Source organism: Sphaeramia orbicularis, chromosome 9, assembly GCF_902148855.1.
Source record: "Sphaeramia orbicularis chromosome 9, fSphaOr1.1, whole genome shotgun sequence".
Lineage (NCBI taxonomy): Eukaryota > Metazoa > Chordata > Actinopteri > Kurtiformes > Apogonidae > Sphaeramia > Sphaeramia orbicularis.
The window spans coordinates 10,410,469-10,436,485 of NC_043965.1; the positions used below are offsets into that span (position 1 = coordinate 10,410,469).

Here is a 26,017-nt window from a genome sequence, read left to right on the forward strand (position 1 = left end):
TTCATAACTCATATCAAGAGCCTGCCTTTTGCCTTTAATGAATTTATTTTTCTTTCTTTCTCGCTCTTTAACTGCCATTCTACTCTTCTCAACGCCCACACTCTGACTGCTGGGACTTTTTTTCTTATGCCGGAGGTCCGCAATGTTGGTGGTATGACTAGAATGATCAACACAGAATGGTTTGAGTCTTTTTTTTTTTCCTTTGGTCTGTTTCTTGTACTTGTGTATATTTCTTTTGGTGTTCTGTTTGCTCAATTGATATGTGTGTGTTTATGTGGATGCATTTGTGGGGATGTGGGGATGGGGGGGGGGGCAATGTGGCAATGTCACAAATTTTGTAAGAAATGCCTTAATGATGTCAATGTTGTTATGGAAAAATGATAAAGTTGTTTAAAAAAAAAAAGTGAAATTACAAGAAAATGTTTACACTTCAAACTATCCTTTCACAAAAAAATGTGAATAACCTGAACAAATATGTACTACATGAAACATCATCAGAGAGATAACTGTTACTAAACCAGTCCCTCCAGGATTTTGCAGGGTTTTTTTTTTTTTGATGATTGTGGCCTAAAATGCCTGATTTTGTGACAGCTTTTCCAAAAAATTGCGATGACTTGAGGCTTCTTTTATTAAAGTCACAGGAACATAGGCATTTGCAAATTACCTAGAACAGTCTTCTTTGAGTTCTCAGCCTTAAAAAGCACCAAGAAGCAATGATTTTAAACAAAAAAGGCTTTTTTTATTCATTCATTTATTTGTTTTGAGCAGCCAATCAGAGCAGAGCGTCAATGAACACCAGCGAATGAGAGCACAGCACCACAGAACACCAGCCAATGAGAGCGCAGCATCACAGAACATCAGCCAATGAGAGCGCAGCGTCACGGAACGCCAGCCAATCAGAGCAGAGTGTCACAGAACGTCAGCCAATCAGAGCGCAGTGTCACGGAACGCCAGCCAATCAGAGCAGAGTGTCACAGAACGTCAGCCAATCAGAGCGCAGCGTCACAGAACGCCACCCAATCAGAGCAGATCGTCACAGAACGTCAGCCAATCAGAGCGCAGCATCACAGAACGTCAACCAGTCAGAGCGCAGCGTCACAGAACGCCAGCCAATCAGAGCGCAGCGTCACAGAATGCCAGCCAATCAGAGCGCAGTCTCACAGAACATCAACCAATCAGAGCGCAGTGTCACAGAACACCAGCCAATCAGAGCAGAGCGTCACAGAACGTCAGCCAATGAGAGCGCAGCGTCACAGAACGCCAGCCAATCAGAGCGGAGCATCACAGAACGTCAACCAATCAGAGCAGAGCGTCACAGAACGTCAGCCAATGACAGCGCAGCGTCACAGAACGTCAACCAATCAGAGCACAGCGTCACAGAACGTCAACCAATCAGAGCGCAGCGTCACAGAACGTCAGCCAATCAGAGCACAGCGTCACAGAACGTCAGCCAATGACAGCGCAGCGTGACAGAATGTCAACCAATCAGAGCGCAGCGTCACAGAACGCCAGCCAATCAGAGCAGAGCGTCATAGAACGTCAGCCAATCAGAGCGCAGCATCACAGAACGTCAACCAATCAGAGCGCAGCGCGACAGAATGTCAACCAATCAGAGCGCAGCGTCACAGAACGCCAGCCAATCAGAGCGCAGCATCACAGAACGCCAGCCAATCAGAGCGCAGCGTCAAAGAACTTCAACCAATCAGAGCGCAGCGTCACAGAACGCCGGCCAATGAGAGCGCAGCGTCACAGAACACCAGCCAATCAGAGCGGAGTGTCACAGAACGTCAGCCAATGAGAGCACAGCGTCACAGAACGCCAGCCAATCAGAGCGGAGTGTCACAGAACGTCAGCCAATGAGAGCAGAGCATCACAGAACGCCAGCCAATCAGAGCGCAGCGTCACAGAACGCCGGCCAATGAGAGCGCAGCGTCACAAAACGTCAGCCAATCAGAGCGCAGCGTCACAGAACACTGGCCAATCAGAGCGCAGCATCACAGAACACTGGCCAATCAGAGCGCAGCATCACAGAACGTCAACCAATGAGAGTGCAGCGTCACAGAACATCAACCAATCAGAGCGCAGCGTCACAGAACACCAGCCAATCAGAGCAGAGCGTCACAGAACATCAACCACTCAGAGCGCAGCGTCACAGAACGCCAGCCAATCAGAGCAGAGCGTCACAGAACACCAGCCAATCAGAGTGCAGCATCACAGAACGCCAACCAATCAGAGCGCAGCGTCACAGAACGCCAGCCAACAGAGCAGAGCATCACAAAACGTTAGCCAATGAGACCGCAGCGTCACAGAACGCCAGCCAATCAGAGCGGAGCGTCACAGAACGTCAGCCAATCAGAGCGCAGCGTCACAGAATGTCAGCCAATGAGAGTGCAGCGTCACAGAAAGCCAGCCAATGAGAGTGCAGCGTCACAGAAAGCCAGCCAATGAGAGCAGAGCGTTGGAGAATGTCAGCCAATCAGAGCGCAGCGTCACAGAACGTCAGCCAATCAGAGCGCAGCGTCACAGAACGTCAGCCAATCAGAGCGCAGCGTCACAGAACATCAGCTAAGCCTAGGCTTGCGCTAGCCTATCGCCACATCGCCATTGGGGATGCATTTTCCTGGTTGGCGCAGTTTTTTTCAACCCGTGTAGCCACAGTGGTGAAGGTATTTTTTAGTAAAATCAACCAGCCTACATCTTATGACAACTTGCTTAATCTGCCCTACGCATACACACACACACACCCCCGAAGCAGACCTGACAGCTGCCGTATCCACCCCGGAAATAGTCGTTACGTCATCGTCACCTGATTCGCCCGCAGTTGGCGGCAGTTTTTAAATACCTCCCACATCCGCATTCCACGGTCGGACGAAGTCGATACGGCACGAGAGTGTCTGAGCCACCGCACATAGACTAGACACAGCAGGGCAGTTTAACCGTGGTACTGCGTCCGTTTGGCTAGCTCACTCACCCATACCGCATTCATGTCCGTTCCCGCCAGTTGTATTTGCTCTGTCAACATTAAATAAAAAGTGGGAGAGTGTTTTCGAGTCCGCACTTTCTAATGCAGTTGTTCCCAGTGGTCCACGTGACCGACTTCCGACGCTATGACGTGTTGCAAATGTCATGTGATTCAGTCCCAGAGCCATGACCCTGGACCCCTAAGGGTTAAACAGCTTCAGGCTGTTCATGGGTGCTCTTGTTATTCACATTTTTTAAAGGACAGTTTGTACATGTAAACATTTTCATAATGTAATGTAACTTTTTCACATATTATTTTACTGGTCTGGCCCAGTTCAGATCACACTGGGCTGAATGTGGCCCCTGAACTGACATGACTTTGACCCCCCCCCCGGTCTAAATCCTCCTGTTAGGGGTTGGCAGACAGTGACGTAATGCATCGTGTTCAGCATCAAGGACCGACTCACCTGTTCCTGTGGTGTGGTCTCCGATCCTGTACGCATTGGGCTTCACTGTAACTCTGCTCCACACTTTCCCCTCCCCCCTCTCCTGATAATACAGACACAGGCCATCCTCAAAGTCACAGTTGGCGATGGAGGGGTCAAAGTTCGGCTCTGAAATGACAAAAGACCCCATCTGAGGAAGAGTATCCACACATGTCCCAAACACACATTTAATGATGTAATATATCAACATCTGTGGATGGAAAAATGCATTTACTACAGCAGAATGATTATTCTACTCAGATCTTTGTATAGTTGTATTTTATAATGTGTAGTGTTTGATCTGTGTTGTATTTTTTTAGTTGTGTTTAGTGTGGTGATGGATGGATGGATGGATGGATGGATGGATGGATGGATGGATGGATGGATGGATGGATGGATGGATGGATGGATGGATGGATGGATGGATGGATGGATGGATGGATGGATAGATAGATAGATAGATAGATAGATAGATAGATAGATAGATAGATAGATAGATAGATAGATAGATAGATAGATAGATAGATAGATAGATAGATAGATAGATAGATAGATAGACTGCAAAAATCAAACTCTTACCAAGTGTATTTTTCTCATTTCTAGTCAAAATTTCTCATCACACTTAAAATAAGACAATCACCTAAAGAGTGACTTTTCAGTAAGTTATAAGAACCTATTTTTAGACAATAGATCTGGAAATCTTATTTCAAGAAATTTCGAATTGGTAGATTTTTTTTGCTAAATTCAAGATTTTTTTTGCTTAATTCAAGGAAAAAATCTGCCAACGGAACAAGTGAAAATTATCATGGCAAGATTTCTTGAAAAAAGATTTTCAAGATCTATTGTCTAAAAATAAGTTCTTATATCTCACTGAAAAGTTACACTTAAGATGATTATGTCTTATTTTAAGTGTGATGAGATGTTTGGACTAGAAATGAGAAAAATACTATTGGTATGATTTTGATTTTTGCAGGACAGATATTGGTTCTGGTAACATAAAAAAAATCTCACATAAAATGACTGCTGTCAGAGTTTAAAAGTGTGATAGCTGAAGGAATAAAAGAAGCATGAGATAGATAGATAGATAGATAGATAGATAGATAGATAGATAGATAGATAGATAGATAGATAGATAGATAGATAGATAGATAGATAGATAGATAGATAGATAGATAGATAGATAGATAGATAGATAGATAGATAGATAGATAGATAGATAGATAGATAGATAGATATCTATCAAAAAAATTTTAAAAAATTGGGTCTTTTGGTATCTGTCTTGTTGTGCCTTTAACATTATCCTTGTTTTTGTCCTGTTTTAATAATAATAATAATAATAATAATAATAATAATGATGATGATGATGATGATGATGATGATAATAATAATAATAATAATAATAAAAACTGCATTCATAAAGCACTTTTCATCCAGCAGAATCTCAAAGTGCTACAGAGAAAAGACAGTCCAATAAAAAAATCAAATACTGTATCAGGAATAAAAGACTAAGCAAATTTGTCTCATATTGTCATCTATACAAAACCAAATAGAGAAAAACACTAACCTGACTTTATCTACATCACCCAGCTCTGCACATAATGACCAATAAATGAAATTTTCATTTTCATCACATGTATAAAATACTGATAAAATTAAAAAAAATAAATGAATTAATTAAAGCTGACAAATGGAATATAGACATGCTCATTCATTCTACACCGCTTCAGTAATTTCAGATATTTTAAGATACTGAAAATCAAAGGCTTAATGTTAGGTATTTTAATGCTTTTTAAGGATCTACAGAGGTCGAGGTCCATTATAAGAATAATGACACTTATATTAAACCACTAAAAGAAACTGATGGGAATATGATGTTATCTTTTCATACATACAGCAATATGCACAAGTCAGATTTATTGAATGTAAAAGAAATATAAATATGTATGTGAAATGTAATGCAACATACTTTACTCTAGTATGTACAGTAATAGGAATAAAAGGTTTTAGTGAAATAAACAGCTTCTATAAAGCAAAGTGGTCGTATTTAGTGTGACCTTAACATGTCTTTAATCCTTTTGTTCAGACAATATGACATTTTTGCTGTTCACTTTCTGATTTTTTATTCCAGGTTTCATTCAATACATGCCGGATCTGCTTCTTGTCATGGGGTCTGAGGTCACACTAAATACTGACTTTAACCTTTTTAACCCATTTACTTCTGTTTTTGTGTGTGTGTGTGTGTGTGTGTGTTTTAAGGCTGTGCACATATTTCCTGTATTTTCTTGTTGTATCTGATGAAAAGAGACTGAGAAATAAATATGCATGTTCATTTTAACGCTGGAAAAACAACTAATCTAAAGGTCGCCTAAAATTTTAGCACAGTACTGTATAAATGTAGCTTTATATATGCATTTATATATTTTATTGTCTTTTCTGTTGTATTGATAATTTCTTTCTTGCTACTTTTTATTATACTTGAAAAGAGTAACTGGAATACCCAATAATTTCCCCCTGGGACTAATAAAGGATTCAGATTTTTTCGGATGTAGACGTGCATTAGGATCAGATGGTCCGACTCTACTGAAGTGATGTTCTGGAGTAAATCTGGGGAAGCTGGAAACAGATGCTCCCTTAGCTCAAAATCTCCCCAGCAGAGGCAAATGTTTTCAAAGCACCAGCATGAAGAGGCCGAAATGACAAAGTAAAATAGTGTTAGCAATGATAAAGGTATCAGGGAGTCATGAGTATAGGATCAATTGACCCTTTCATGCACGAATTATGAGAACCTTAATCACAATTTTTTCTGAGTGTTTTTATTCCTCTTTAGGCATGAAAAAAAACAACGTGACTGAAAACTTTCTTCTGAAAAATAAATGTAAAAAATAATAATAAAATAAAAATAATTTTTTAAAAATTAAAAAATACATTAAAAAAAATAATAATGAAAAAAAAAATTTTTATGAACCTATTTTTCATGAAGTTGCAAAAATGTCCACTCAACTGGACACCATGCGGTTAATTTTTGACGCACAGAAACATGTATTTACTGATAAACTGTGTGAAAACTACAGGTAACGCTTGTGATTCTGAGGGTTTATGCTCAGGAGAGATCTACAGGGGTTGGACAAAATAATGGAAACACCTTAAAAAATCAACAAAATATAATTTAATATGGTGTAGGTCCGCCTTTTGCGGCAATTACAGCCTCAATTCTCCGAGGTATTGATTCATACAACTTGTGAATTGTTTCCAAAGGAATTTTAAGTCATTCTTCAGTTAGAATACCCTCCAACTCTTTTAGAGATGATGGCGGTGGAAATTGACGTCTTACTTGAATCTCTAAAACTGACCATAAATGCTCAATAATGTTGAGGTCTGGGGACTGTGCCGGCCATACGAGATGCTCAACTTCATTAGAATGTTCCTCATGCCATTCTTTAACAATTCTAGCTGTATGGATTGGGGCATTATCATCTTGAGGTGAAGGTGTTTCCATTATTTTGTCCAACCCCTGTACATAATGTTACCAGTTCATGTCAGAAAAGATATGTAGTGTCTTAAAACTTTGATAAACATATGTGTAAAAAAAAAAAAAAACAAACAAACAAAAAAAAAAAACGAAAAGAACAACAAAACCCATGAATATACGAGAAAACAGCTGTGGAATAGCTGTCCACTGTAGTGACCAGTATGCATGAAAGGGTTAAATGAGCAATTAAATTATATGTAAAAACAATTAAAAATGATAAAATTACTTGAGGAACATGTGAGTGTAAAGTAACACTCAGGCACCGTTTTAGTTCTTGTGGCTCTAAAGCTGCTGGTGGTCATTAATTACCTCCTCAAAGAAAACTGTGTTGTCATCACAGTTTGTTCTGTTTGTCCTGTTAGCAGAATTATGTAAAATCTACTGTAGCAAGGGAGGGATGAAGCTCTTCTCTGTGTTTTCCACCAGGAGCAGCTATGAAGCATCATAACGTGGTTCATTCTCTGCAGGACATCGATGCACAACAGGAGCATTTCAGAACCGCTGTGGCATCGGCCATTTCTACAGAATTTTTGGGATTCAACCACAAATAAAATAGGCCACGTAGTTGGTTTAGAGCTGAATGACTGATCGATTAATGGATATGAATCGATTAAAATGTTTAATGTTTAAAAGGATCCCCATTAGCTGCCACCAAGGTGACAAGCTAATTTTCCTGGGGTCCACACGTAGCGACAACATCGAACTAAAAAAAACTATTTAATTACAATTTTTGCTGAATCGAAGCTTTGTTTCTCTTATACTTTGGTTCCATTGTTGTTTCACTCTTATTGTGATGCACATGACGCCAGGATCAAAACACAGCTGTATGTTAGTTCCATCTTAAGTTGTTAGTAAGATGGATCCAAATGTGTTGAAGACTGCAGTTTTTGGGTTTTTTTTTTCAACTTTATTAACAACATTTGGGTATACAGTACAAAATTTTAAACAAGCAAGATGTCAAAAGGGAAAAAGCATTTGAATATAGAAAATAATGCATAGATTTAAAAATACAAAGCATAATATATAAATAATAGTTTAAAAAAAAAAAAAGTGTAAATAAATAAATAAATAAATAAAAAATCTGACAAATATAAATAAATAAATGCAACAGAGAGTTCAGTCAGTATTAAAAAATCGTTTATAAATAGCCAAGGTGTTAGCGCTTTTTTTTAAATTATAAATGAATTCTAAAGATTTAATATAATTTTCAAATTCTAATAGGAAGATTTGAAAATTTGGGAGTGTTTTAGTATATTTGTTTTTATGTATATGAAATTTTCCAAATAATATGAACAAATTTACAATAAATTCTAGATTGTTGAAGACTGCAGGACTTGTTTGTTGTTGTTTATATCTACAGATACTTTTAGATCCCTTTCATGCATGAATTATGAGAACATTAATCAAGATTTTTTTTCTTTATTCGTCTTGGGCATTAAAATAAAAAAGTGATTATTATTATTATTTTTTTTTTTTTATGCAACTATTTTTCATGGAATTGCAAAAATGTCCACTCAGCTGGACACCATGTGTTTAATTTTTGAAGCAAAGAAACATGTATTTACTGATCTTCTGTGTGAAAACTATGAAATAAAAACAAATGCTGCTAATTTGATGTTTTCTCACATTTTAACATACACTACAAACTAAAAGTTATGGATATTTTTAATTTTTGGGCTTTTTTTTTTTCAGTTAGGATTTTTGCACAAAGCTTTTTACTTTTTTGTGTGAATTGAATTGAAACACATTTTTTTTAATGACCAGACAGAGTTTTATATACAAATGGCAAAAATGACAAAAAAAAAGACAAACAAAAATAGAAATATCCTTCACTTTTTGTTTGTAGTGTACTCTAATACTAGTCGTTACTCACTTCATGGACATAATATGCCAAAAAAAAACAAAAAACACTTTTGTTGTTAATTACAGTCTAATAACAATAACAAGGAATTGATTAACACTCGAACATGTTAGATCAGGTTTATCAAGAACAGCAAAGTAACAGTAATGTTTTCAATGTCAGTGTATGTGATGGTGCATAAGTGTCCACTGTGTTTTCTGATATGGAACTAAAACAACAAAATCCATGAATATACAAGAGAAAAGCTGGAGAATAGCTGTCCACTGGAGTGACCACTATACATGAAAGGGATATATACTTTCACTTTTATACTTTTGGTTGTTGTTTCAGTTGGTTCATACCACCACATAGTTAAAAAAATTACTATGAAGACTTGAAACAAGTATATTCTGCTTAAAATAATTTTATCCTTCTATAATCCTTAGATAATTGACTTTTTTTTAAAAAAGAAAACTTGATAAGTGCAATTTTCTTACTGCACTGGCAGATAATTTTACTTGAAATAAGACATTTGAACCCAATGATGAGTTTAATTTTCTTATTTTTGCACAGGCCTTTTTTGCAGTGAGCACACAGAACTACACTGTAAAAAAGGGGCGTCCACAAAACAAGATAAAAGCACTAAATCGGAAGAAAAAGGTACTCGAAACAAGTGAAATATCTGTCCATGTAGCAAGGTAATTTCACTTGACAAGATCACTTGAATTAAGATTGGTAAATCTAGAAATAAGCATGTCTACAGATGTATGAACATTTTAGATAATTATGCCGTCTGGGTTTTTCTTTTACATTTTAGTTTTTATACTCTTACATACATTATTTATACTTTTTTATGGTACCTAGGATGATTGCATTTTTTTTTAACCCTTTCATGTATAGTGCTCACTACAGCAGACAGTTATTCTACAGCTGTTTTCTTGTATATTCATGGATTTTGTTGTTTTCGTTTTATATCAACCAACACAGTGGACGCCTATGCATCATCCCATACATTGCAATTCATACTATTACTGTAACTTTCCTGTTCTTGATAAATCTGATCTGCACTAACATATTTGAGAGTAAATCAATTAGACTGTAATGAACAGTTTCTTTTAAAATAAAAAGTTTTTGTTGTTTTTTTTGTTGTTGTTTTTTTTTGCATATTATCTGAGTAATAGCCAGTATTATAATATGTTAAAATGTGAGAAAACATCAGATTAGCAGCATTTAAAAAACAAATATTTCATAGTTTTCACACAGTATGACAGTAAATACATGTTTCTTTGCTTCAAAAATTAAATGAATGGTGTTCAGCCTAATGGACATTTTTGTAACTCCATGATAAATAGGTTCATAAAAGCATTTCAATCACTTTTTTTTCACGCCTAAAGAGGAATAAAAACACTCAGGAAAAAAAAAACTTGATTAAGGCTCTCATAATTCATGCATGGAAGGGTTAATTTCATTGTTCCTGTATAAAGACATTCTATTCTATTCTATTCTATTCTATTCTATTCATTTAACCCTTTCATGCATGAATTACGAGAACCTTAATCAAGATTTTTTTTTTCCTGAGTGCTTTTATTCCTCTTTAGGCATGAAAAAAACAATGCGATTGAAAATTTTCTTATGAACCTATTTTTCATGGAGTTGCAAAAACGTACACTCAACTCGACACCATGTGCTTAATATTTGAAGCTTTTTTTTTTTTTTTTTACTGATATTCAGAGTCGCACGTACTTGAAGATACATTCTGTTAATTTAAAAGTTATTTTGTTTTTGTCTTAATTTGCTTTGTTTTGTTTTATTTTGTTTCTTTGCATGTTTGAAATAAATAAATTAATTAATTAATTTAATTAAATAAATATATTGTGTGAAAACTGAAATAAAAACTTTTTTAAAGCTGCTAATCTGTTGTTTTCTCACATTTTATTATACTCTATATACTATATTATACTAGTCACTACTCAATTCACAAAGACAAAAAAAAAAATCTGTTAATTACAGTCTAATAACAATAACAAGCAATTGATTTACATTCAAACATGTTACTGCAGATCAGGTTTATCAAGAACAGCAAAGTTACAGTAATGGTATGAATTGCAGTGTATGGGATGATGCATAAGCGTCCACAAAATCCATGAATATACAAGTGAACATCTTTGAACAGCTGTCCACTGTAGTGACCCCTATGCATGAAAGGGTTAAAATAAGAAATCAACTGTTAAAACAAGATACATATCTAACACTTCTAAATCTAAGTTGTTGCTTTTTTTTCTTGGTAAAAAACAAATAATTTGCAATGTATGTGTTAATCCTGAGTCCAGCTGTGAATTCTCACCTGTGTCAGTGTGGCAGAACTCAGGGGAAAAGGAGATGTCGTCTATGGCTACATATCCACCTCTGGCACTGTTAAAAGCTGCCTCAAACACCACCTAGTAGAACACACACACACATTTATATACACACTGTGATAATGAGTAATGGAAGACTTAAGACAGTCATTACTCCTGAGAAAGGGTTTCTGGTAATTGTTGCAGAGAAACATATGACATATAGTGATATAAGACATGGCTGCAGACGCCAGACGGTGACATCAGGATAAACTGTGGAACATGGAGAGAAGTGCAAGTTGATGAAAAAGCTCTGTACTTCTGCTGGCTGGACCGGACAGAGGATCTGACCTAGTTAGTAACGTTATGCAAGCTTCTTTCCACAGCGGTGTGGATCAGGCTGTGGGAGGCGTTCTGGCCGACAGCACGGCGAAAGGAAACGATGGCGTCAGAGGGAAGAACACACAACTGAAAACAGTGGAAACTCACAGAGGCCGAGTATGAGTCTGCTCTCAACTACAGACAGAAGAACTGCGACAGGAGGAAGAAGTAGAGGATTTGATATGATGATGTGTGGAAAAAGCTCTGTCTGCAGAATGAGTTGAAAAATGATGATGTGCCTCAGCTCAGCTTATGTTCATGTTATGACAGAAACAGCTGCAGCGTTCTCATGCAATGTTCTCCTGTGCAATATCCTCCAGTAAAGTATTCATTTTTAGATATTTATTACAAATCACTGTTCTATTGTTTTTACACTGGTTTAATATTTTTGATATACTTTTATACTGCTTATATCTTTGACTTTTATTTGATCGTATCTTTTAACGCTTATGCTTGTACTCTAAAAGACCTCTGAATACACTGTAACAATCTAAATCTTACCAAGATCATTTTTGCTTGTTCCACTGGAAAAAAATTTTTTATCTTGAATTAAGCAAAAAAAATATTGAATGAAGCTAAAACAATCTGCCAATGGAACAAGTGAAAATTATCTTGGTAAGATTTCTTGAAATAAGATTTTCAAGATCTATTGTCTAAAAATAAGTTCTTATATCTCCCTGAAAAGTTACTCTTTAGGTGATTATGTCTTATTTTAAGACTAGCAATGAGAAAAATACACTTGATAACATTTACATTTTTGCAGTGTAAGAAAAGCTAAAAAGAGTGAAATATGCATTTGGGAACTGACACAAAAATAGTGCTAAGTCTTTATGGGGTAGTAGCATGTTTTAAAATGTATATTTGGTGTGTGTGTGTGTATGTATATATATATATATATATATATATATATATATATATATATATATATATATATATATATATATTTATATATATTTTCAGAGCTATATACATGTTTGTATATTTAGAGCTTTATACATGTTTATATATTTTTCTTTTTTCATTGTATTGATAATTTCTTTCCTGCTACTTTTTATTCTGCTTGAATGGAGCGACTGTAACACATAATTTTAGGAGTTTAGCAGGGTTAGGGTTAGGGTTCTATACAGGTAGGATGCTGTTACGAAATGTTTGATGACTTGTTAAGAGACAGACAGACCAGCGATCCTGCGAGTAGGTTCTGTTCACAGTGTTGTATGAAAACTTTGGTAGATTACCCTTAGTATTTTAATCTGTCAAAATGACGGATGGCCTTCAGAACTTTCTGTCATTTTGTTAAAAAATCCATCAATGACAGAATATTTTTTGTTTAACGCAACCTCTGTATGGTAGATCTCAAGTACTTACCAGATATGAAGTGTGCACTGCACAGACCAGCATTCTTAATTTCCTCCTCAGATCAGTTCTCATGTCTGCAACCATAACTTTCACCGATTTTTGTAGAAGGGATGTTTACCAGCAGGAATTCTATAGACCACAGGTGTCAAACATGCGGCCCGGGGCCAAATTTGGCCCGCCAAAGGTTTCATTCCGGCCCACTGGATGAAAGAGCAAAAATGAACCTGAACAGTCCAGGTTGTCCAAATCATTTTGGTTCAGGTTTCACATACAGACCAATGTGATCTCAAGTAAAAATAACACAATAACCCATAAATAATGACAGCTGCAAATTTTCTTTGTGAAAAATTATGTGGAAAAAATTTTAGTGAAAAAAATAACATTGCACTGTGAAAATATTTACATTTACAAAACTATTCTTTCACAGTAAAATGCAAATAAATGCATAAATAAAAACAAAGATGAACAACCCGAAATGTGCAATTTTAACAATATTCTGCCTGTTACTAAATGTTTTGTGCATTTATGGATCCACTGTGATCTGTAGTTGTTAATAAGAGATGTAATATTGTAGAAATTGTTCAAATTTTAGTTCCAAAATCCAAAATTATAACAATATTATGCCTGTTACCAAATGTTTATGGAACATTGTGTGTAATGTATATGAATAAATAATAAGTAATATTGTTAAAATTGCACTAATTTTTTAAATGAAATTTCTGTTTTTTTCAGGTTATTCACATCTTTTTTGTAAAATGTAAATATTTTCATAATTTAATTGGAATTTTTTTGTACTAAAACAAAAAGAAAAACTTGGATTTGTCATTATTTATAGGTTATTAAGTCATTATTTTACTGGTCTGGCCCGCTTGAGATCAAATTGGGCTAAATATGGTCCCTGAACCAAAATGAGTTTGACAGCCCTGCTATAGAAGATTAAATTTTTCTGTGTGCTCTGTCTATTCGGACAACCCACAGCACAGCAGGACGACGGCATTATTGACACTGGCAGTCACTGCTTTGCTACGAACTCGGCGTGCCTTCTGCCTCCAAGGTGCACGTGCAGCATATGTCATATGTCACATGAAACTGATCTATGGGGTGAGTTCAGCTTCTGGAGGTTTAGATACTTGTAGAATTTCAATATATGGCATCATAAGATGGATACTTCTTGGAATCAAAAATTCAACTATTTTTGAGTAAGTCTATGAAAGTGGGCCAGGTAGGTACAGAAAGGAGACAAAGCCTTTCCCTTGTGGATCAGTAAAGTTTGTCTAAGTCTAAGACATAATGATTTGTACTGACTCATGGAAAAAGGATAGAAGAAGATCATAAAAGGAACAATAAAAGTGATGGAAATTAAATGAAAATGCTATAAAAGATGCAACATAATAATAAAATACATCACGATAAAAATGATTTTCATCTGTTTTTCAGTATCTAAAAGCATCTTGAGCGAATAAGGAGCATGAAGCGTCATATACACTGTGTTTGTAGTGATTATACTTGGAGCTGCCAGTCCCTATGGAAATAAATCAGGGTTGTGGAACAGAAGCTCAGTAGGATTGTACAGTAGAGTGTTCCAGTAAACATGCAAACCTCAACTCACGGTTTAAAAGAGGCCACAGAGGAACACACAGTGGCTTTACAACAGTAGTGTTTAGGTCAGAGCAAAGCCTGAAAAATACTCCCAAAGTATGCAGAGTATTTTAATTCAGAGGTTCTATTCACCTACTCTACCTCTGCAACCTCTGGATCCAGACCGTCCACAACGTCAGTCTGAAGAAAACCACTCAGGGTTGAAAAGTACAATGTTAAAACAACATGATATAGAGGAGGGCATAAGGGTTAAAGGACATTTGCCCATTAATACCAAAAAGAAAAGACCACTAAAGCTTGTGTCATTGTACAGCTGTATTATCATTATTTTCTATTACAAAGAACCTCAAAGGAGTGAAAACATTAAGGCTTTTTTCAGTAACAAAAAAAAAAAAAGTTTTCTTTCAAGTACAAAGCCTCTGTTTTGCTGTATGTTTTCACTTTTAGCAGCAGGAGGGTTGATTATGAATTAATCAGAGGACTTTTTTGCTGATAACATTTCGTGGCTCAGGCCTAATGATGCGTTCAGGACTGACCTCAACAGGATGTGGGGCCTTGATGTCTACGCTGACCAGAGTCCAGTCCATGGTGGCGTACACATCTGGTCTCCAGATCTCCTCAAAATGGCCCAGCTTGTCCCTGGTGAACACAGAGAAGATGTTTCCCCTTTCCTGGTCTCTGTCGTAATAGAAGGAAAGGCATCCGGCCATAGGCACCGTGGTCATGGGGGAGGTCAGCTTGGCCACCTCCTGGAAGTGTTTGGCATAAACCGAGTCCACGTACATGTAGTGTCCTGGAACAGCAGATCACATGATCATCAGACTGTGCATTAAATGATCAGACTGTTGAAGATGACACAGTCGTACACACCTCTAGATGAGTGTTTTGGCAGATCTACAGGCTGTTATGGAAGCCAGATGTTTCTTGTCAGTGATATTTACAATTCAAAGGTCCAGTGTATTAGATTTAGGCAGCTTTAAGATCTAACACTACACAATGACACACACACAAACCAGTGGTGGTGGTGGTGGTGGTGTTCAGTGCATTCTTCAGATAATGCGATTATGTCATTGAATGAACAGACAGACGACAAAACGATCACAATACCCCTCGGCTGAGCAGTAAAAGTAACAATAATAATAATAAATAATAATGTAAAGCTGGACCACCAGATCAGTTATTAAACAGCTCTTGTAAAACAAGAGTCCTTGAAAAATTATTGATGTAATACTTTTAAACGAGAGATGTAACGATTACCAGTATAACGATAAACCGCGGTAAAATTGCAGATGGTTAGCATTACCGTTTAAATTCTAATTATCATGATAACTGTGTTTGATTACCACACTTTTAATGGAAAAAAACCCTGTGTATAGATCTGCTTTTATGTCAAATATTCGAGTATAGTTTTAATTTATTACAATTTTGATTTTCTATACCTAACATTTGGAACCAGTATTTACTTTTAAAGTCTTTGAAAAGGTTCGTTAAGCATCTGTGTGTTATTTATGCAATAAAGCATATACATTTTTTAAATTGGATTTTATATATTTTTTGTGTTTTCTGGCCTTTTATGTTTTTATAGTAGGTTAAATTGAAAAAAATAATAGGCAGATGATATAGATGAAGTTGTGCTGAAAGTAAAGATCACAAACATGGGTATAGTAAACATTTGTTTATATAGTATATAAAGGCAAAATCAAAAGGACTGAAAAACAGACTAAATAGGCTCAGACCACTAAGGGTTAATATTTGAATGTTTCTGCAACAGAAGGTACATTGCACCAATTATTTTATTTATTTATTTTTTTAAATACAACTTGGTTAAATTATTTCAGTGTGTGTATAAGTATTTTTTGAACATTTTGAGCACAATTTCAACAATACCATGATAATAATGATAACTGTGATAATTTTGGTCACAATAACTGTGATATGAAATTTTCATTTCGTTACATCCCTATTTTTAACAGGAGTTCATTCTAGGTCTTTGGGAGCCAAGGTTTTCTGGAGTCAATTAGAGCCACTCCTAGTGTCCATTAGCAGTATTACAACTCTGTGTTAGTGTCCCCTCATCTACAAACACAACCAAGGGTCCTGTAGTCCAACGACATATTGAAAGACATTAATAGACATTCATTTGACCTTTCAAGGTCAGTCAAGGTCAAAGGTCATGGCACCAAAGCCCATATGTGACTTCCTATCTATTGCCAATAGTAATTATATCAATATTTTTAACTGTTTGGAAGTTATAGCACTTTGAAAATGTTCCAATTATAAACCAATGGGGATTTTTAAAATGTCAAAAATTTATAAAGATTTCAAAAATCAATATTTCTCAATTCTTTGAAAAACTTGGTAGACCTTGGCCCAAGGAACCTCTGCATGAATTTCAATTGATTCTGGTTGACCATTTTGGAGAAGTTTCGTGAAAAATTGTTTACAGACCAACGGACAACAACTGATACCAAGAGTCCATCGGACTTTCAGGCCGTTGGATTAAAAAGGCCCAAACACATTTAAATTACCAGTTCTAAAGGGCACCACAGGAACGATAGGGTGGGATGAGTACTGACACCTGGTAGTAAATGGGCCCTAGGGTGAAATAATTAAACTGGAGTATCAATAAACTCAAAAGCTATCTGTGTTCCTGACAGTACTGGAGGAAAAAATAGATTGGATCATGATGTTTACTGGTCTACATTATCTATCTGACCACAAATGTAATATCATCTAGGAAGAAAGGGAGAGAACGATGCCCTGGAAGAACACTACATGTAAACAAGAAAGTGAGTGGGAGAGCAAGAGACTGAAATCAGTAATGATTATGAAATAAGTTACGAGGAAGCAACAGGAGCTCAAAGTCAGACCTGGACCTGAAAGGATCAGTGTCTGTGAGTATAAGTACTCTGAGAAAGTGCAGATCATTAGGCAGGATTTGGAGTTGGGCTCATCACAGCGTGTGTTCTGGATTCAGATCAGTCAGAACAACAACTGCCAGCCTGTTAACCTGGACGAACAAAAAGAAACACGCATGCCTTGATGAAAACAATGTCTGAATCTGGACACGAGTCAACGATGACACCATCCTCTTTGTTGGTGAATCAGCCTGTGCAGTTTTAGGACGTAACACATCTGTGTCATCTCACCACAACTCTATCATCACAAACACAACATCAACCAAAGTCTCATCTGTCTCATTCAGACCTCTGTGGAGTCCTGGGTAAAATTCTACTAGGAGCCCTCGTACACGAACTTCAAAATAGAACTTTTTTTCTTTATACCCCCCCCCCCCAACCCCCCTGCCACCTTGAATGGATTGCTCCACCATTGGACTAACCAAGAATAAACAAACTTGTATAGACCCAGCAACAAAAGTCAGTTTTTAGTCTATATGTCTTTATCACTTCCCATTTGGTATAAGCTCAACTGCACCAAAAAATTGTAAAATTGTAGAAAAGGAGTAGAGCTGCACAATATATCGTTTGAGCACCATCATCGCAATGTACATGTGTGCAATAGTCACATCGCAGGTCCAGCAATGTAGGAGGTAAATGAACTCAATGTGTTCTCATCTAATTTCAACCTGGGTACCTGACACACACAGCAATCCACCAATCACAATCCTTCTTAATCAGTTTCCTGAAGCAGACCATGCCCCTGCACATGGAGTGAGTCGCTGGTAACAACATTGAAAAATGAGAAACAAACAAGAGAAAAAACACTGAAAACGAAGACTTGGTGCCAAAAACAAGTAAAATAATAACAGTGAAAAAACAGTAAAATTACATCATGATAACGTTATCTTAAAAATCTGAATAACATGAACAACCTGAAATGTCTTAAGAGATGTACACGCAATTTTATCTGTATTCTGCCTCAGTTTATCAAGTTATCATTTACACATGCGCATTACAAGTTACATTACAATTACAAATACACAAAACATTTAGTAACAGGCAGAATATTGGTACAATTGCATGTACTTCTCTTAAGACATTTCAGGTTGTTCATATTTGTTCAGGTTATTCACATTTTTTGTAGACGGATGGTTTGTTAATTTAAACATTTTAATGTAATTTTACTTTTTTACACTAAAACCAAGATAAAATCTGCAGTTTTCATTATTTATAGGTTATTATGATAGTACTTTACTGGTCTGATCCACTTTAGATCACATGTGTCTCTATGTGGAACCTGAATTAAAATGATTTTTACACCATTGATTGTTAATATATTTAGTGTAATTCATCCTACAGGCCATATTGGACTCTTTGGGGGGTTGGATTTGGCCCCAGGCCGCGTGTTTGACACCTGTGAACTAGATAATTTTACATGCTTAGACAGGCGAGGGAGGGGAGCCCCTGTTACTTTGTGTGACCCTACCCAACATGTGTAGTGTTCATACGGGGAGAACCAGTACTGCTCATCCCACTCATACAAGCAGGGAATGAGGCTTATTTCTTCAGTCTTAATCCACAAACATCCATCTTTGCAGAACGCAGATGAGTCAAATATTGGAACTAAAATACAGCGAGTTCATTTCAACTATGATCAAGGGAAACAACAAAGAGGAGCTTTAATTAGAGCAGAACCACTCTGTGCACATGTATACTTTATGAGGATGCAGGCGTTATTATACTGTTACAACACAGGTGCATCTGGTTTCTATGATCGCAGCCATGTGAGGCCCAGCCAAGTTTATGAAATATTGGATGACTCTATTAAGTAATGGTGCAACTGGCAGTAAATCAACAACTGTGAACCTCAGTAAATCACGGTGTGTCATTGAGTTTAATACTTCCTCCCTATAACAGATATAGCTGTGGGTCATCAAGTTGGTATGGCAACGCAGTAATTTGGTAAATCTCACCATAATGTTTTAGATTTTTTTTGGGTTAATTTTATTTTGCACATCAGAATCTAAATATTTAATTTGTTGTAACTTAAAGGAGTGATATTGTGCTTTTTTTTAAATGGAATTACATATTTTCAAATATTTCCCTGTGGTCTACATAAACTGTAAATGCTCCGCTTGGGTCTGAATTCTTCATTCATTCAACTCCACAGGTCCATCTTCAACCCTGTTTCTGACTAATGACACCAGAAAGGTGGTTTTGAGCGCTGGCCCTTTAAATGCAAATGAGCCACTTCACACCCCACCCCCTCCAGGCTGTTCGTTGTCCTGTTCAGCCACTTGTGTTCGTTAATACAACCAACAACTGAACATTTTAAGTAATCAGCTTGAAGTTTAGACATATTTTCAGTATGGACTACAACCGCTGCTGCTGACAAACAATGAGCAATGTTATTCAGAGGTCTTGACCTTATATGAGCAAATGTCATGGTGAAATTAATTATAAGACATAACAAACTAAGCAGGAGTGAAAATGGGCTGTAGAAATCCACTCGATTTTTGCTAAAATTAATATAAAGATAGTTTTGCAGTGAAATGAAATGAAAGTGAAACTTTACATACTTTCAACGTCCAACTCCTGGATTCTATGCCTCTATTATACAGCGGATCTTATGCAACATTTTCACAACTTCTAACCTGTATCCACTGGACCCCCTCCATTGCTTTATGGCCCCCCCACAAACGCTGGGCCCCATGAATTTGTCACATTTACCTCCTCCTTTTACGGCAACCCAGTGCATGGGGACGTTCATGAATTCTGAGACTGCTGACAGTTTGGTTCAGGTGAACGTTAGTGCCAGTGATGTAGGATATAGGTGGAAGAAAGGTTAGGTGCCCCCCCCCGAGGATGAAATTCATTGAGCAGAAGTAGGGGATGTAATAACTAGAGGGAGGATTGACCCCCCCATCCCCCTCAACAAATTGCACCCTGGTTATTCTCCCTGTACATATTCTGACAGGGTATGAATCAGTGGTGATTTCTCATAGACTGCAAGGGAAGCTCGGCTTCCCCTAAAATTATGAAAATTAAATGGTCAAATATGTTCGGTTGTGTTGACATTTCATCGACTACAAATGTGTTAGAACACGTTCATCTCACAGACGAGTTTGTTCAGAATCAGTTTTATCACAAATCAGACTCGATGTTCACTTCTCATACATTCCCGTTGCGCTGTTTTCTCATTCGATCTCTGTCCAGTACATTTGTCCGTAGATGCTTAGCGTCCATGCACTTCAATGGGACTGAGTGGAACAGTTTTTTTCATTGCCTCAAAACTGGACGGTAATTGGATAAATGTCACGATGTTGTCCCGCCCCTGGATGCTTGGCATCTCTGGGGGTGAATGGAGCTGTGGGCGGACCACATAAATATATATATATATATATATATATATATATATATATATATGAGGTACATAAATGCAGTAAAGCCAAATGTAAACCTAACTGTCCATGTATACGTATTTTACCATTTATCTAAATCCCAGGTTGCAGGGTAAGTAACCTCTCCCTGTACACTTCTTCTAGATCAGGATTATCAGACATACGGCCCATGGGCCAAAACAAGCCAACTATAAAATCCAATCCGGCCCCTGGGATGAATTTGTGTGGTTCAAAAATGACACTGAAGATTCTAACAGGTGTCAAAATCATTTTAGTTCTACAAACTCCCAAGCAGTAAATTCACAAATTCATACGTTTACATCAGCAGTCCATGATAAACTGATGGGACCAGGCTATAGTTTGTCAGTGTGTCTGAACTGAGTATAGGTGTGTACATGTACATTAACTGTACCTCTCTGGCTGTTGGTGGAGTGATTCTCCAGTAGGTTCGTCTCTGTGGCCAGGTTCCCACCTACGTACCAGTTGACATTTGGGTTCCAGCTGTTACTGTATCCACACAGGTGATGCTCTTCGAAGTTACACTCTGGACAAGACCACACACATAAGCTCAGTTCACACATATACTGTACAGGTATAGCATTTTACATCCAACCATACACAGTCTATCACTGACCTATGCAGTAACCAGGAACTATGTGGATTTCAAAGATGGCCACACTGTTGCCTGGACCAGGTTCAGGTCTGCCTTCCAACAAAATCTGTGGATGATAATAATATTACATTAACATTACATTACACAATATCGAGGCCAACATGCACAATGAGGCATGGGAATAAAGAAATATACCTAATTAAATATGCATTCGGTGATGCAACAAACCCAACATGCACAGGATTATACAGTTAAAGTCAGGAGTTTGTACATAGACTTTGGTCAAATACATTCATAGGCAGTTTTTCACGATGTTGAACACTTTGTTTCAACATATGTAGGAGACATATTGTCAGGTGGTGTAACCAATTTGTGTCAAATAGTGAAACAAGTACTATAAAAAAAACAAACTTCACACCAAGCCTTAACCTCCTAAAACTCAGCTATGGTTTATTTGTCCATGTTTGTGGACAAAAGTTCCACAGCTTTATCTTAAACAAACAAAAAAAAAGACACTGCAAAGGACATTCAGAGAATTTTTTTTTAAAAATGTATCTGAAAAAAAAAAATGTGATAGTGTCATGCTGTTCTCAGCCTAGACAATTTTTTTTTCATAAAAAATTCAGAATTTTGTGTTCTCCTGGGTCTCAGAAGGTTAAAAGAAATATTTTAACAGCATCAGATGGAAAAATTTTCATTCTCAGGTTAGTTCAGATACAAAAGTATCTAACACAAAGAGGTGATGTTTTATGTTTTTGATGATGTTAATAATGGTTATTATTTTTAGATTTGCATTGTTAATAATGTGAATTGTGATTGTCATGCATATCATGTATTATTACCTCTGCCAAGGAGGTTATGTTTTTGTCAGCCTTGGTTTGTCTGTCTGTCTGTCTGTCTGTCTGTGTGCAAGATAACTCAAAAAGTTATGGATGGATTTGGATGAAAATTTCAGGAAATGCTGATACTGGCACAAGGAACAAATGATTCAATTTTGGTGGTGATCAGGAGTGGGGGGGCCACGGGGGCGGAGGTCTGTGCTCTCTTTTCTAGAAAAGCACTCAGAGCGCAGACAAGGCAGATCAGTGGGCCCCCCCACCCCCATCACCACCAAAATTTAATCATTTGTTCCTTGTGCCAGTATCAACATTTCCTGAAATTTTCATCCAAATCTGTCCATAACTTTTTGAGTTATCTTGCACACAGACAGACAGACAAACAGACAGACAAACACTGGGGGGGGCACTGATCTGCCTTGGCAGAGGTCTGCGCTCTCCGAGTGCTTTTCTAGTTATAGATATTTTTATATATACTTTTATACTGTTGTTATTGTTGTTGTCATTTCTATATAGATTTTTTTTTATATATCCTTTTACTTTTATACTTTTTATGGCTGTTGTTTCAGCTGGTTCTGGAATAAAGGACAAGTTGTCCTTTTCAGACATGTCTGTTTCACATTTTTACTATTTTTTTCCTATTCAAATAATCATTTAATTTAATCAAAGAAAATAATAGATAGATGAATCGATTACAAAAAAATCAATAGCTGCAGCTCTGGTCTAATGCATGCAGTAATCACCTGACATGGAAACCTTTGTGTACAAACGTGTCTTCCTTTTGGACAGTGGACAGGTTTGTCTTCAGTTGCTGTGTGAACTCTGATCACAAATAAGGCCTTGAAATAAACAAAGCATGTCTTCTTCCAACACCTCGTCTCAGAGTGGTGATTATCGGTCTGAAAACCTCAGTTCTATCTTGCCCCATTATTTACAAATGTGTTTGTTTTGTTGCTGGGTGAGCGTGGACCCAGAGGATGTGGATCCTGTTTACCTGGTAGGGGGTGGTGGTGTTGGCCAGGTCCACGCTGGCGATCAACCAGCTGTCAGACGATCTGTTAGCGGTCCACAGCATGTAGTCGAAGTTATCATGGTGCGGTCTGAGGTGGAGCTGCAGGGAGCTCCGCCCTGTGATCTGGTACACCAGCCTCACACAGCTCCAGTCCTGCTGGTCCAGAACCGGACTGATGAGGACCGCCTGCTCCGGGTCCTGCATCAGGGCCCGGTCCACTGTGATCAGATGTCCTGCAGAAACAGAATCAGATCAAGTACATGTGGAACATTATCAGCTGGGGTAAAACCAGTTACATTAAACAACATCAAATACTTGGAAAAGCCATAACAAGACATACGATATTTCATTTTTTGTTTATTTTGTTCATTCTTTCTGAGCATTTGTAACCATTTTCTCCAACTTTACTTAATAAAATCACTTTGAGAGTAAGAATGTGTATTGGTAAGATTTTCTTGATACTTCTATTTTTATCGATACTGCTTATATGGTATGGTACTTACTTGATAGGTTTTATTTTTTCATTTGTTTTACCCCAGCCCTTCTATTTTGTGGAATTATTAATATATGATCTATATTTTTAGACAACAATGCAACAGCGTTTGTTTTTGGACTAATCACTATCATATATTTTGACATGACAAGAGAAGAAGAAAACGAAGAAGAAGTCGTCACATAATTTTTAACAATGAAACTAAATGCAAAACTTTTACTTCATTCATACTTTGCCTTCAGCCTCCAGATCTGTAAAGCCACCTGATGTGATTTCTGAAACTATGAACAGATCAGATGATAAACGATTCAGATTAAATATAAGAACAGATACATAGCAGGGAAAACAATGCTATCTGCAGCAAGGTTATTATCGTTAATGAAAATTAACGAAATGACGAAAACTAGAATTGTAAAAACATTTTCATTAACTGAAATAAATAAAAACTATAATTAAAAGCAAAAAACGATAACTAACTGAAACTGTATTGTGTGCTTACAAAACTAACTAAAACATATAAAAATTATGGATAAAATTCCCTTCGTTTTCGTTTTCGTCTTTGTCAACGTCGGATTGATACGAAAGCGATTTATTTCACTCCAGCAATTTTATCTAGCGGCACCATACGACACTTCATGGTCCATCACTTGTGGTTTCCAGTCGTCTTCTGGTCCCCACTCTACCTGGAAACATGGAGACTAAAGTTGGGAGAAAGCAGCAGAGTCCTGTCTGGGATTTATTTGAATACGACGGAGAAGAAGAGAAAAGATATAAAACTATACTAAAACTAAACATTTAGAAAATAACGAAAACTAATAAAAACTAGCAACCCTGCTCTAAAAACTAATTAAAACTAACTGAATAAGAGAAAAAAAGTCAAACTAAATAAAACTAAACTATAAATAAAAATCCAAAACTATTATAACCTTGGTCTGCAGGTCACTTTTAATCTAAATTGTCTTTAGCAGCCTTTTAAACATACTACAGTAGATCAAGCATTATGTTCTTAACAGTAAAACTGCGCATTTCAACCTGTACTTGACTGTGACAAGAAATGTGCACAGAACTTGAAAGCACCACTACAAACGCTCTCAAACAACGATGACAAATTTAGTCCAGAAGGAACACAGGGAGGCAGGACTCTTAAAAAAAAAAAAAAAAAACACTATCACAAAATAACAAAGCTAGAAATCTACAGTCAGAAGAAAACTGGCTATAGCGCTTGAGAGATAAACTAAGACAAACTGGCACAAGGACAGAAGGGCAGGAAGGCAGACAAACTAAACACACAAAGAAGGTCAGACTGACTGGAACACAGGTGAAACACATTAGGACGAGGCAGACAACCACAGAGGCAGGAACACATAAGAAGGAAGGGTAAACTGACACAAGGAACAGGGTAAGTAACACAAAATAAAACAGGAAGTGAACCTAAGAATGTAGAAACACCACAATAAAAGACTTATGATTCTGAAGGAGACATGACAGACAGGTCAAAAGGATCGCTTGTTTTTCAAATATGTAAAAGCCTTGTTGCTCCATGTCCATGTCTACTTTCCCAAGCTGTCAGTCAACACCGCTGCCTCTATATGACAGTGGTTCCCAGCCTTTTTTGGCTCGTGACCCCATTTTAACATCACAAATTTCTGGCGACCCCAGACATTCAAAACAGAGACATTTTCTTTTTTGCTAAAATTAATTTGTTTTTGATCATGTAATAGTTTGCTATAATATGTTGCAAATAAACGTCAATTTTAGATGACATTTAGGCTATATAATGTATATTATTCTGGACGGAGGCAGAAAAGTCAGGTGTAGATTGCTGCACAAAGTGAGAATTTGATTTTCCTTGGTCAGGATATGTACAGTCAGTCCAGCTTGGATTTACAAGGCTGACAATTAATAGTGAACAAACAAGAACTCAAACTATGAATTATGAAAGAGCTGCAGCATCTGAAACTGACCACAGTGAACATTTAACAGATAAACAGAACCACAGTGCTTCAGTTTCAGCTTCAGTTTGTCATGTCTTTTATGGATTGGGATTGTCTTTCTTAACTCATCATATATTTGTTATTAGTAAGTTTTTATTTTTATCAATTACTAGAAATTTCAGGCGACTCCATTTGAATTCCAGGCGACACCACGTGGGGTCCCGACCCCAAGGTTGAAAAACACCACACTGGGATGTATCTGTGTTTTCGTATCCATCCCTAATTGAGACAAACACTTGGGAGTTCCTGTTCCAACAAAGCAGTGGGATTCAAACCATTTA

The 26,017-nt window shown here is 37.0% G+C and overlaps 1 protein-coding gene across 1 annotated transcript in view; it reads right to left on the bottom strand.

Moving 5' to 3' along the window:
• mamdc2a (MAM domain containing 2a) overlaps positions 1 to 26,017 on the bottom strand; it is a 66,966-nt gene that overhangs the window by 10,895 nt on the left and 30,054 nt on the right. Inside the window, exons 3-8 of the mRNA XM_030142518.1 lie at positions 23,232 to 23,482; positions 21,423 to 21,507; positions 21,201 to 21,332; positions 15,024 to 15,280; positions 11,160 to 11,253; positions 3,429 to 3,575 (exon numbers count right to left, since the gene is read on the bottom strand). Coding sequence (XP_029998378.1) covers positions 3,429 to 3,575; positions 11,160 to 11,253; positions 15,024 to 15,280; positions 21,201 to 21,332; positions 21,423 to 21,507; positions 23,232 to 23,482 — 966 coding nt within the window. The remainder of the gene's footprint in view (positions 1 to 3,428; positions 3,576 to 11,159; positions 11,254 to 15,023; positions 15,281 to 21,200; positions 21,333 to 21,422; positions 21,508 to 23,231; positions 23,483 to 26,017) is intronic.